The 12,708-nt window shown below is 42.9% G+C and overlaps 1 protein-coding gene across 3 annotated transcripts in view; it reads left to right on the forward strand.

The window, feature by feature from the left end:
* The window catches only part of KIAA1211L (KIAA1211 like), a 42,940-nt gene extending 30,661 nt beyond the window's left edge, over nucleotides 1-12,279 (forward strand). For all 3 annotated transcript variants that reach the window (XM_031056194.1, XM_005420006.3, XM_031056195.1), the window contains 3 exons: nucleotides 9,144-9,343; nucleotides 10,971-11,103; nucleotides 11,981-12,279. In XM_031056194.1, the coding sequence (XP_030912054.1) occupies nucleotides 9,144-9,343; nucleotides 10,971-11,103; nucleotides 11,981-12,123 (476 nt within the window). In that variant the 3' untranslated portion in view covers nucleotides 12,124-12,279. The remainder of the gene's footprint in view (nucleotides 1-9,143; nucleotides 9,344-10,970; nucleotides 11,104-11,980) is intronic.
* The last annotated feature ends 429 nt before the right edge of the window (nucleotides 12,280-12,708 follow it).

A 12,708-nucleotide genomic window follows, 5' to 3' on the forward strand; every position in this document is an offset into this window, starting at 1 on the left:
TTATCATTACTCATTCCTTGTTTAAAACAAAAATTAACAACCCTGCAGCTTTCTGGAGTTCAAAGGCAGAAGAGACCATAAGATCGTGTCTACTGCAGATTGTTATATTTTACCCTGTTGTCTGTATTATATAACTGGGTTAGAGATTAAAAAAAATCAGACCTCTGGAGACTAATTATACACTGTGGACTGCAGGCAGAGAACAGAAAAGACTGGAAGTGGCACCACTGTCTGGGGTCTTTGCAATGACAATAAGTAAGTTAGGTGAAGCACACTCAAGCAGCTCTAGCAGGAGACCTCTGCTCTTCACTTCAGAGAACAGCTGAGATGGGACAAAGTAAATCTTTAGGTCTTCTGATATGTGGAAGAAAATTCTTCCCTGTCCTGGACCTGTATGGGCATGGTTTTGATGTTATGAATGTGAGAAGATGCTGGCCAAGTAAATAATAGGCTGTCTCTGTGCCATTGCAGAGCTTCCTCCCATCTGGTTGCTCTTCTCTGATTGGAATCTGTCTCTGAGCTTTGGAGTAGGGAAACACCAAAACAGAAGATTTCAGGGCACAGGACTCCACTTGTCTCCTCTAGGGCGAGTAGGTTGCCTCCTGGCTCCAGAGGCAACTTACTGATGCCCTGAGTAATATCTGATTCCAGTTGTCTTCTGCTGCAGCATCACAGACATTTTTGCAGGACTGTGACCATGTTCACAGTTTCCTGCTCTCCCAGCCATCATAAAGGAGGAGATTATTAAGATCCACAGCTGGATGAGGTCCCCACAGCCATCCAGCCAGAGCTTCCCCACACCCTGCAGGCAAGGCAGGAGATATATATATATATATGTAATCTCAACACTCCCTTTAAAGGCATTTCCCCCTCCGTGTTGCCCTGAGCAGTTGATTATTTGTAGTGATGCCCGTATCTCTGATGGAGTGAGATTTTGGGGAGGGTCATACTGGGACAAGAGAGGAGATCTAGTAGCAGGGTTGTTCTGGCAGGGTATGGAGGAGGGCAGTAGGAGTAGCAGTGCTCCCTCTCACAGCCCTTTATCACATCCCTCTTGCTGAGTCCCAGAGTGCCTGCTGATGGACTGGAATGTCTACCTGCAGTGGAAGACAATGAGTGATGGAGAAGAAAGAAGGGGAAGAAATGAAGCCAGAGAGCACATTTCTCCTCCAGGCTTCTCCTGTGTCTCCTCAGCCCTAGGATGAAGGAGATTCTGCCCTGAGATGCAGGACTGCCCTCTGCAAAACAGGATCTGTGGGTGGGAGTTGTGCTTTGTCTCCCTGATAGAGATGCATGCACCCGGAGTTAGAAACAGGGTTAAGAAGTCCTGCTGTGATCCCCTCCCCCTGAGAGTATTACACCAAATCTGTATGGTCTGGGGTTGTTTAAAATGATGGTTCAGATTGGTCTGTGATGGCAATTAGTTTTCTTCCTTATCTACTGCCTTCTTTAAACACCTGACCAAGCAACTCCCTGTGCTGTTGCCACATCAGCCTGACCTGGCCACCTGAAGTCATGCATGAGGTGTGCCCACCTCCTCTGAGTGCCCTGGAACCACACCAGGCAAAAGTTATTTGGGAAAAGTTGCACAGTGACCTCCAAAATTATGTCTCTCTGTGAGGCATAGGAGAGTCATGAGATGCAATGAGGCCTTGGCAGGAGAATAGCCCTGCCCAAACTTAATTTTAAGCTCTTTGAAAAGTTTCCCTCAGCCCAGTGATTCAGGACCATGTCTTTGCAACTGCAAACAGGAGAAATCCAACAAATACAATCAACACAGCCCCTCATAGATCACATGTGTCTTATCACACCTCTCTGGCCTCTAGACCTGCTTGGACTCCTTTTTTTTTACTTTACGCCCACCCAGCCCTCTCCTAGCCCTTGAGTTTATCAGCCTTTTCAAAGAGCTGTGCTCACCATCAAGAGATGCTGTTTATTTATGCTGTCAGGGAGTTTCTACTGCACGTGAGGAAATCTGTGTGCTCAACAAGAAGACAAGCTGTGAAATGGTGATACAAGGGGATGCAGTTCCCGTCTCATGCACACTCGTTTCAAAAAAGTCATTTTGCTGTGTCATTGAGGTCAGCAGGAGCAATGTGGTTCATTCAGTTCACATTTTAGCTTTTCAGCACTTTTGGTACCAAAGGAGCAGGAGAGCTGATGGGATGCTGGCTTACCACACCAGGTGAAAGCAGCACTCCTGCTCCCCGGGGCTTTCTGGGGAACTTATGAGGGATTGCTTTACCTCTCTGAGGCTGCAAGGAAGCTCTTTTATGTCTGTGTGAAATTAGTCACCCCAGGAGGAGTAATTTTTAAGTTTCTGGAGCTAAAGGCACAAGTCCTTGCAAGATTTAAAAGGTTAAGCTGTGTTGTTTGGAGTTGATACACTTTGCTATAAATCCTGTAAAGGGCAGAAACAATTACCATATGCTAACAGGTTATTACAACAGTGAAACCATAAGCAGTACTTGTCTGAATCTGCATATTAGGATAAACAAAAATCAGCAACTGAGGAGCTGTAATGGGCAGACATCCTCTGAAAAGAGCAAAAGAGCTCAGGGAAGAACGATGGATGTTATGGTGAATGAAATTGGTGTGCATTGCCTGGAAAATAGAGGCTCTGGAATGACAAGAGAAGTGTTTTTCTCTACATCAAAAAGACATTGCTTTAATGCTGTCCAGGCTACAGCTGAAAAACAAGCTGTCTGGTTTTTTTCCCCCAAAAGAAGTTGCTTTCTCTGTTGTGTCAGGCTATTTTGCAACATGGCTGTTTTCCAGCAGTGAAATAGACTTTGATGCAAACAGCAGTTTCTTGTGTAAAAAAGACTCTTCTGGCATCAGTGGTATAGATCCAATCAAAAGTCAAATACCTCTCAGAGCAGCTTAGGGAAGAAAGAAATGTCAGAAATACTTAATCAAATCTTTAGAATAGCTTTGTCTGAAAATAAGGAATTGGGCGTGTATACTGACATGAATGCATGTAGTACTTTAACAAACAAAGGGAAATATGTAGGCCAGGATATTCTAAATGCTATATGCATTTGCAAAGCCCTTCTTAAAATAACTGGAGTTTTATAAATGAGCAAAGATACAACAGTGTGGAATTAAATATGCATGCATAAGCAGTGTTATAAAACAATGACACTTACATACAGAGGGTGTTATCTCCCTGTGTAAAGTTGTTTAGATTAGATTTGAGTATGTTTGCTTTTAAAACACTCAGGGAATCCACAAGCTAGCTTTGCTTGCTGTTAGTGGTTTGACTTTCAAAAGACTCTAAATTCTGGTTCTGACCTTTCACCTGCACACATGTAGGGCAAGACAAACCACTTTGCAGTCCATGCAGGCATAAGATGTTCTTTTCCAAGTATAAGAATTATATGTCATAAAGAACCTCTTCTACAATTTGTGTGCACAGAGGCTTTTAGATATAAAGAAAGCAGATCTCAGATTTAAAGAAATCTGAGGCTATCTCTAAGAAAGACAAAGTTAATCCCTAAATCTCAGGGTAATGGTTAAATATGTTTTTGCTGTGTTTATCCGTATAAGCAGCACACACAGGGAGATACTTGTGAATACATGAAGTATATCTATCTGTTAATAGACAGAAGTAGGTTTGTGTTTTTCTTTCACTTCCTGCGTGTGTGTATAAACCCATGCACAATAACAAGTCAATCATAGATCCTTTTGTACATTAATGTATTATCTTCATCTTATTGTTCATACAACCAGTCTGACACACATTACAGGATAATATCCAAATATCAGTGAGAAGTGTACACATTTATTTCCACAATATTTAGGCAGAAGACATTTCATCTATAAGATCAGAGCTTTAGTCTGAGGAAAAAAAGGAAGTTGTTTTAGTAAGACACTAAGAGAAACAGATATCTGTATTAAATGGGGTTGCAGAAGGGGAGTTTCCCCCCTCCAGAGGACCACTGAGGCAGCCAGCCCTGATGCTTTCAGACTCAGTGGAGGCGAGCTCAGGGGATTCTGACCTGCAGGAGAGAATTGAGAAGGTGGCTATGGTTCGCTTGGCTTCACAGCTATCCTCAGTGGTTGGTCTGGAAGCTGTGGAAGCAGTGAAGAATGCAGCAAGAATAGCTGACCTTGTGACTGTCCCATGTGTGTTTATTGGCTGTGGGGAGGACATGAAGGGAAGGCTTCAGCAGCCTCTGGGTGTGGTTTCAAGAGGCAGCACAAGATCTCAGCTTACATTAATTGCTGGCTTTAATACATGGTGACATTATGCACAGACTAGCTTGACAAGTTCTGACCTGGTATCTTTCCACTGTTGGTGGCTTATCCCAAGGGGAAGAAGGGGCTCCTCTCTTTCAAAAAAGCCTGAGGCCAAGCCAGCTCCAAGGAAACCAGGGAAAGATGCAATCACGAGGTTAAAGCTGTGAATGAATGAAAGAAAAATTGCTGCCAGCAATATCCTTTATTAGCTTATGAAGTTATTAAGGAATGAGTTGAATAGCACATTGTTTAAAACAACATGTTGTAATATGAAATGAAGAATATTATTTAGATTTTAGTTTTGTTCTGAAAATCTCTCAAGTGCCAACACAGAAAGAAGAGGCTCAGCCCTGCTTCAACAAAGAAATGAAACACAGGGCATTTGTGGAGGCTGTGATCTGTCAAAACTGACTCAGCTTTGGATGGAGAATACCACTGCTTGCATTTTGTACTTCTTTGTTATCTCCCTAAGAGTGGCATTTAGCAGCTGGGAGTTTCTGTGTCAGTTATTGTGCATGTGACGTGCAGCAGAAGCAGGAATTAAAATCGTCCTTTTGAGTACTTTTGGTTCCACTCTGGCTACCCAGTTCCTTAAATGCTGTGCCTTGCCACAGGGTGAACCATAAAAGCACATGAACTATCCCATGACTAAATAAGACAGAGCTTGTTCAAGGTAATCATACAGTCATGAACCCAGAAAGATGTGTGAGCAGCACTTCCCTTGAGAACAGTCACTTCCTGAGAAAGTTTTTTGCTTCTTTGTGTCCCTTAGGGTACCAAGAGCTTCATAGGACAGTCTCAGGTCACCTTTAGCTGCCAGCTCTCTTTACCACACTATCTCCTGGATTACTTCACCACCTTTCATCCTTCTGGCTGGAACAATGGTGCATATATACTGCCAAGAAACCTTATCTAATTTGAGGTGGGAGGATGTAAAGGACCTCTGGGCAACGGGATAGATAATAAATAGTGAATATGCTCTTCTACCTCTTACAGTAATTCTGGCTGATGGATGAGGTAGAAAATCCTGCGTGGGTTGCATCTGATGGGGTTTTTTTTCTGAAGATAAGGCACTTCCCCTGCCTTGTCTGCCTGTCTGGCTTTCTGCAGCAAAGACTCTCAAAGGAACAAGGGCAGAATGTAATTGCTTAAAGGTACAAGAAAGCCTCTCCCAGCAGCAGATCAGTTCTCCTCTGTAGGTGATACTACTCTGCTGTCCTAAGTTGGCCTGTACTATATATATATATATATATAATCTTCAAGATTATGATGAAGAGCTTTTGTTCCCTACTATCAAAGGGACATTTGGATACCAACTCCTATGGAATGATACCTGGTTCTAATTTGGCTGCCTTCTAATTGGCATGACTAGGATGCCTGGCATTTCATCAGGGAGAACTGCCTGAAGATTAAGGGTGCTTGATGCCTTCATTAGAGCGTCTGCCTTATGAAAAACATTGCTATAATAGCAGCCTCCAGACATATCACTGCAGGACTGGGAACCCAGGGAACTGGGAACCTGTCATCTCAGGCAGTGCACAGTGAAATAACAGCAGGATGAATCCTAAGCTCATGAGGATGACAGAGAAACGGAAGCACAAGTAGCAATAAGACCATTACATGTAGTAAATAGAGCCTGGGCATAGCATTCATCTTGTCAGTGTGGATTGTGTGGTGGAAGCAGAGAAGGAACAACCTTGATGTTTACATAAAGCTCCTGTGGTGTGACAGGGAAAATGGGACAAAACACAAAGGGAGATTTGGAGTCACAGCAACTAAGATGTACATCACTAGCAGCATCAAGGCAGAAGCCAGGTTCCCAGTCTCATCAAAAAGTGTGGGTGGATTGAAAAGGACCTTCAGCATAAAGACATTAGAGTTTTTGAGTACCAAGACATTACAGACAGTGAAGGAAGGTAAAGAGGTGGTGGAAGAGGATGCATGTGGTGGTGTGTCTGCAGCTGTACAGCCAGAGAGCTGCTCCTCAGCTCTGAGGAACATGGGACATCACCTTCAGTCGTGGCTCCTCCATGTGCTGCAGGAGCACTTTGGGAGCTGAGGAAGCACAGCACCTGGTTTTTCTGGGCAGTGCACTAATAAGCCCTGCCCAAAGTGCCCACCACCTGAAAAGGTGCAGAAGGCTGCAGGTGGGCTTAAGGGCATGGCTGCAAGCAAAGGAGGGAATGTGATGGCAGATGCATTAGCAGACCTCAATCCTTTCAACTGTGTGGCTTTACTTAAGATCCCTGTGAGGTTTGTCCTAAGACGCTGAGAGAAGATGGCTGGCAGACTTTGCCTTGCTAGTGGTTATCTTGGAGAGCTGTGGGAGTTAAGGGGCACTGACTGACCTGTACAGAAAACCATTCCAGGTGAAGTGGTGCAGTCCTTCCATGTCAGCTGATGCTAACACTGTTTCATCTCAAGTTTCATCTCATTTCACTTCTCACCATCATATTTGGAGGAGATTGACCAAACTAGGACAATTCCTACAAAAGAAAGAATGATCTAGAGAATAAGATTAATCAGAAAAGTAGGGGGAAAAAAGCAGGGAAAATGTGGTCTAAGTCTTCAAATGCATAACAGGCTGTTGCAAGGAGACTATGAGTAATCTGCTCGTGTCCATAGTGTGTAGGAGAAGTAGCTACGGATTTAAATTAGAGCAAGGAAGATTTAACTCACCCAACTGGCAAAAAAAAAAGTAGGAAAAAAGACTAAAAAGTGTTGTGCCATAGGATAGGTTGCTTAGGGAGACTCTGAGACCTGTCCTGTTTCTGGAGAGTTAGATACATATTTGCGAGGAAACAGTTTCTTTGAAACTGATCTTTCAGCTGATCTTGCCTTGCAGTTGAAGGATAAACTACATGACATATTGAGATTTCTTCCATCCTTATTCTTTAGCATCCGTAAAAGAAGATAAAAATGAAGTGAGGAGAGCCAGTGGAAGGCTGATTGGAAAAAAAAAGGACAGTGATTGGAAAAAGATTATGGGAGGAAGAGCTGTTGTCATGCAAAGATGGGGGTTAGGTGGGATGCAGAGAATTAGAGTAACATGCTGCGCAAGAGGGAGAGAAGATCCTTCAGTGTTCAGGGACCCTGTTTTATCTGTGCTGCATTTGCACAGCTGGACTTCTGAGTTGTTTCTTCCAGAGGTTTTCCTGCAAGATTGTATGAGGTGAATGTGAAGGGAAATGCAGGCATCAGCTGGCAAAACATCTTGCTTTGGCATTAAAGCATGGGGTTTTTTTCTCTTTTTCATTTTTTAGCTGACATAGGCTTTACAATGTTTTCTTGTTCAAATAACTACTCTCTCTCTGGTGAGGTATAAAAATGACTTGAGAAAATCCCTGAGCAAAGCAAGTTTGTGGGCTTTCATAATATGCCTGTGTTGGTAGACTCCAGCTCTTGGGAGTGCATCATCCCTTTTATCTTCCATGCCTTCATGATGCCTCTCAAATGTGCCTTCAGAGACATTTGCATGCTTTCCTGATCAGGGCCAAATTCCACCAAACTAGACCATAGTGCTCCAGAAATGTGTCTGACAGCTCCACAGAGTCCTGTGGCTGGCTCTACTGTCAGCAGAGCAGCTGAGCCCCCAAGGGACCCTAGGGCAGTAATCCTTTCTGGCTGGGTCTGCCTCCTCCCAGGCCCCTGAACAGGATGCTGACTAAGAAATAAACTTTTCCAAAGAGTGGGACCACACGTGATTTGAGGATCAGAAGCTTGACTTCTGCTCTGCAAGAGTCTTCTGTAAATTTTGATACATCAGTGACCAGAACTGGCTGGGAAAGGTGAAATCAGCCTTCTTGGGTCTGAGGTTGTTATTCTTGTTCCTCATTTAAACTACAGAGAAGCTCTACCATTCATTGGGAAACTCAATTTTGTGTTCAGTGTGAGTCAAAAAATGGAGAACCAGGGGGATGGAGCCAATGGAGGTGCCGTGGCTCTTCTCTTGACCAAGTTCTGTTGAGTGACTAGACAGGATTACTTTCTCAGAATATTTGAATACAGGGTATTTCTCTTTCCCATAACCCTGGATTCTGCACATCCTTTGGTAGCAGTTGTGAGGTCAGCAGCGTAGTAGTTTTGACTTTCTTCTCCAGAAATTGTCTTTTTTCTTTTTGTGTCACTCAAGTCTCATTTCTGGTCAAGCACAATGGAATTACTGGCCCCAGTGAAGACCATGGTCATCATCAGCAGGGATAAGTCAATGTAAACCTCAAATCAAAAGACTGGAAAGTCCCTCTATGGTTTTAGCAGCTTCTGTGCGCTCAGTCACCACAGACTGCTGTGCACAGGCACCCATGGCACCTGCAGGCTCCACAGAGCTGGGGAGGAGGCTGCTCCTAAAGAGGTGAAAGAAAAGCAGGAAACAGTTAAGGCATAGGCTGCTGCTGCATGTGGGGAAGCTGCTCCTAAAGGGGTGGAAGGAAGGCAAGAAGCAGACTCAGGCATGGGCTGCTGCTGCAGGGGCATCAGAAGAGCGGGAGCCGAGGGCAGCCGCAGTGGGGAGAAGTTTGCCTTTGAAACACCACAGTCCCTCTGTGTCCACCTTTGAATTGTCTGCTGCTTGTCTCCAAGATACTGTGGGAGAGGGAGCAGAAGGAGCAGACCTTGGGAAATGGGTAGATTAGAGAAGTTTGATTTATGTTTCTGCATCTCCCTCACGCGAGGGCAGTGACACTCCAGCTGAACAAAGATGCAAAGCATTTCTCACCAGTAGAATGATAACTTAAACCTGTGAGCACGGGAAAATTGCTCTCTGGAGACCAAACTAAACAGAATTCCTATTTATCCAGGCTGGTTTCATATCCTGGGACCGATCAGTACATTGAGAAAGTATGAGCTGAAGCTGATTACAACTCTTTTTCCTCTAACCATGTACATAAATAATCTGTCAACAGAGAAAAGCGTGCCTTCCCCCATGGCTGCAGGAGACTCTGGAAAAGATCCTGACACTCCTACCGAGCCAGCCTGGATTTCCATTGCAAGGCAAAAGCAGAGGGGCATGCATCAGGAGAAGGAACTCGACAGAGAAAAACTCGTGGCTCCAGATAATAAGTCAAATACAGAGAAACAGAATAAAGGAAAGGAACAAACAGAGGTACTTGCAGTACAAATTTGTGATGCTTTTGTATCACCAGCTGTATTGTTTGGATCTACTGCTATGTTACCAGTCATGCCATAATGATTACAGATACTCAATGAGTGTAACTGTAACTGAAAAAGACACTGTTCTCATAAATGTGTTATAGATTCAAAGTTCTCTGATTGTTCAGATATGTAATTTTGTGTCTCCAAGAAATCAAAATCCTGGAACTATGCGAAGTGTAAAATTTCTTGGCATATCTACCAGATCTAACACACGTACTGCATGCTGAAATATCCAAAAGGAAGTGTTAAATTGTAGTCTTTGATCCTCCTCAATGCAGAGGAAATGTGTTCTCTTTTAACTATCCTTCTAAGCACAGCCTTTCATTGAACTTCTTATACCTCCTGACTCAGTTAACACTGAATGAGCAGCTTGGTCCCAGAAGCTCCTAGGTAACAATTTTTAGAGCCCTGAGAAGTGAAATAGGATAAAAATAACTTTTGCATTTGCAGAGAGTGCCAAGATATACATTCTGGTTCCCTGTATATGGATAATTCAGAAGCCCATGTGGTGCCATGGAATATGGGCTGACACTGCCTCTTCAGAGATCCCATGGAAAACAGGGTGATTCCTGTAGCTAATGATCTTCCCAGAAGACACAGCTGTGCCAGTGGAAGTGCTTGGCATGGATCCAGAACACTCACCTGCTGCCTGTTTTGCATCCTGCACAAATAAGAACCCTGTTCTGATGCAGGAGCATGTGTGTCCTACACCAGTATGGCATACCCAGTGCAAATGACCTACTTTCTTGCTTCAGGTGGCACTGTTAGCACCCCAGACAGGTGTATTATATCCTGGAATAAGAGATGGTTTCTAGGTGATGAAAAATAGCCATGGTTAGATTAACAAGAAATAATACCTAATAAGATGTCTAGGCCAACTTCTGAACTGCAGCAATGCCCAACACAATCCCAAAATACAGTTTCTATGTCAGAACAGGAAACTCCAGATTTTAGCTGGCAATGATCCTTGAAATTCATGCCATGCATTTTATTTCCCTGTAGCAGCTAGCAGAGAAACATGCCAAGATGCTTCTGACTGCAGCATGTGAGGCTTGGTGCCACTGTACTACTCCCACTTTCTCCCACATGGCACCAGGCACTATCACTTCAGAGTAGTTTTTGATACTGGCAAGAAAATCTGTTGGAGGATATGTTTGACTTCTTTTTTATGAAAAATCCATTTACCACCAACTGTCCAAAAATACAGTGCCCTAGCCCTCAAAATTTGGAAGATGGAAGGAGAACATGAGAGAATGAGGCTGTTTCCAAATCCTGTGAGTGCTTGTAGAGATGTGCAAAGGACTTGGAATACATTTTGCAGTGAAGATTATAATTATCTACTCATACCATTATGGATAAGAGATACTGAGGGATAGTTTCAATTAGTAAAACTGAGTTCCATGGATGTTACATGAAAACACTGTAACTTTCTGAACAGGTGTCAGCTCAAGGTAAAGGAGTGGGACCAATGTCTGCTGAACTGTGGCAGGCTCCCCATCCACTGCTTTGCTTGTATTCTTCCAAACGGAACTCATTTTTCCTTGAATCACTTGGATTTTGTCCCTCTCTGTGTCTAGGGGCTAGTGAAACAACAATGGAGTAAACCTTCACACTTGGCACCTAAAACGACTTCTGAAGAGCAGAGGAAAGACATAAAGTCTGAAGCAAAGTCCCTGCTGAGAACCAATTCATTGTCACATTGTGTCCCTGGTAAGAAACAAAATTCTTAAAATGTAGGCTGTTACCTCTCAACCTTGTCAGAAGAAATCCTGCTTGAGTGTCTTGCAAAAGGAGTAGGGGCTAGATCCTAATCTCTTCCTCAGCCCCACATCAGCCAGGACAAACAGTTTGCTCAGCATTCATGTCTGGGATTTTATTTGGTGTTTTATTTATTTATTATTTTATTTGAGGTTTTATTTGTTTATATTCTTCTGACCAGCTTGATTACAAACAAAAGAGTAAAAAGGGGTAGCCAAAAACTTGTGTTGAAAGAAATAGGAATCAAAAACTCCAGGCCCTTTTACAGGACAGAGGCCCAAATGTACTATCCCAGTGTAAAATGTAAACAAAAATATTTACAATAGCACTCAATTTAAACGTGACTTCCTCAGCAAGCTGAGGAATGCTGCAATCACAAACTGTCTGACCATCAGTCCTCCCACAAGGAGTTTGTTGTAAATCTCTTTGGTAAATTCAAATTTGAAAGAAGGACAGAAGTTTTGAAGTAATAAAATTCCTGTGAATTGGGGGCTGAGTAAAGGAGGAATTCACACGTGAATACTTTAGCTAATGGAAAGACTCTCTCTTCTTTGACATGGGTGTTAACATAGAGCACAACAAGGAATCCAGGTCATCATGGTAAGTTTTGGTAAATTTAAGGATCAAAATATTATAGTGATGAGAAAAACATTGTATTATTTAGAGCACAGAATGGTAATTTTCTCAATAACTTATTGCACAAGAAGCTTCCATGTGAAATGTAAAGATTTTCTACCACAGGGCAAGGCATGGAAAGTATTTAATAAAAGAGGGTGCTTAGTTGCACAGCAGGTAAGTGTAAAATGTCCATGTGCTTTATTCCCAACAGCTCCATCACCTGCACTGGTGGATAAGGAGGAAATAAGCCATTTGAAGAAAGCCAGTAATGCTGCTCCCAGTCAGCCATCCTGGATGGAGCTGGCCAAAAAGAAGTCTCAAGCTTGGAGTGATATGCCACAGATTATAAAATAGAACCATGCAAACAAGGAGCATCTTTCAGAACTACTTGACTGAACTCCTACAGACCAGCAAATCACAGTGAAGAATCTCTTGATACAGAAGGGTTTTATTATACAGCTGTGGAGAAAGTGTGCAATAGGTGCAGTCAAAAAGTTTACCTTCAATTTTGTAGCAATCAGAATTGCAATGGCAATGAATTACTTAAATTATGCTAAGGACATACTTACACTTTGGAAAATAAAACTTTTTCCTTATGTATTTCCTGCATTTTCTGCTTTTACTGATGTTTGTATCCAAACAGGATCTTTGCTAAACTTCTGGTGTTGCTGGAAAATTCTATTTGTTACGGTTTTCTCTGTTTACAGTTATAAATTGTGCACTTACATCCTGATTCTTTTGATGTGTTTCACTGGAATCACGGGACACACTTTCTACCAAAGCTGTTAAGCCCATGGAGATATTCCTGAATAGCTGCTAGTGAGTACTCCATTAAAATGTGTTGCTTGAACTTCAGGTTCGCCTAGCTAAGCCACTGGTACAGTTTCTGGGGTTAGGTTGCATTTTGGGAGGCACAAATATGCACAGTTATGTGTGACC

The sequence above is a fragment of the Geospiza fortis genome, unplaced genomic scaffold (assembly GCF_000277835.1).
Source record: "Geospiza fortis unplaced genomic scaffold, GeoFor_1.0 scaffold192, whole genome shotgun sequence".
Classification (NCBI taxonomy): Eukaryota; Metazoa; Chordata; class Aves; order Passeriformes; family Thraupidae; genus Geospiza; species Geospiza fortis.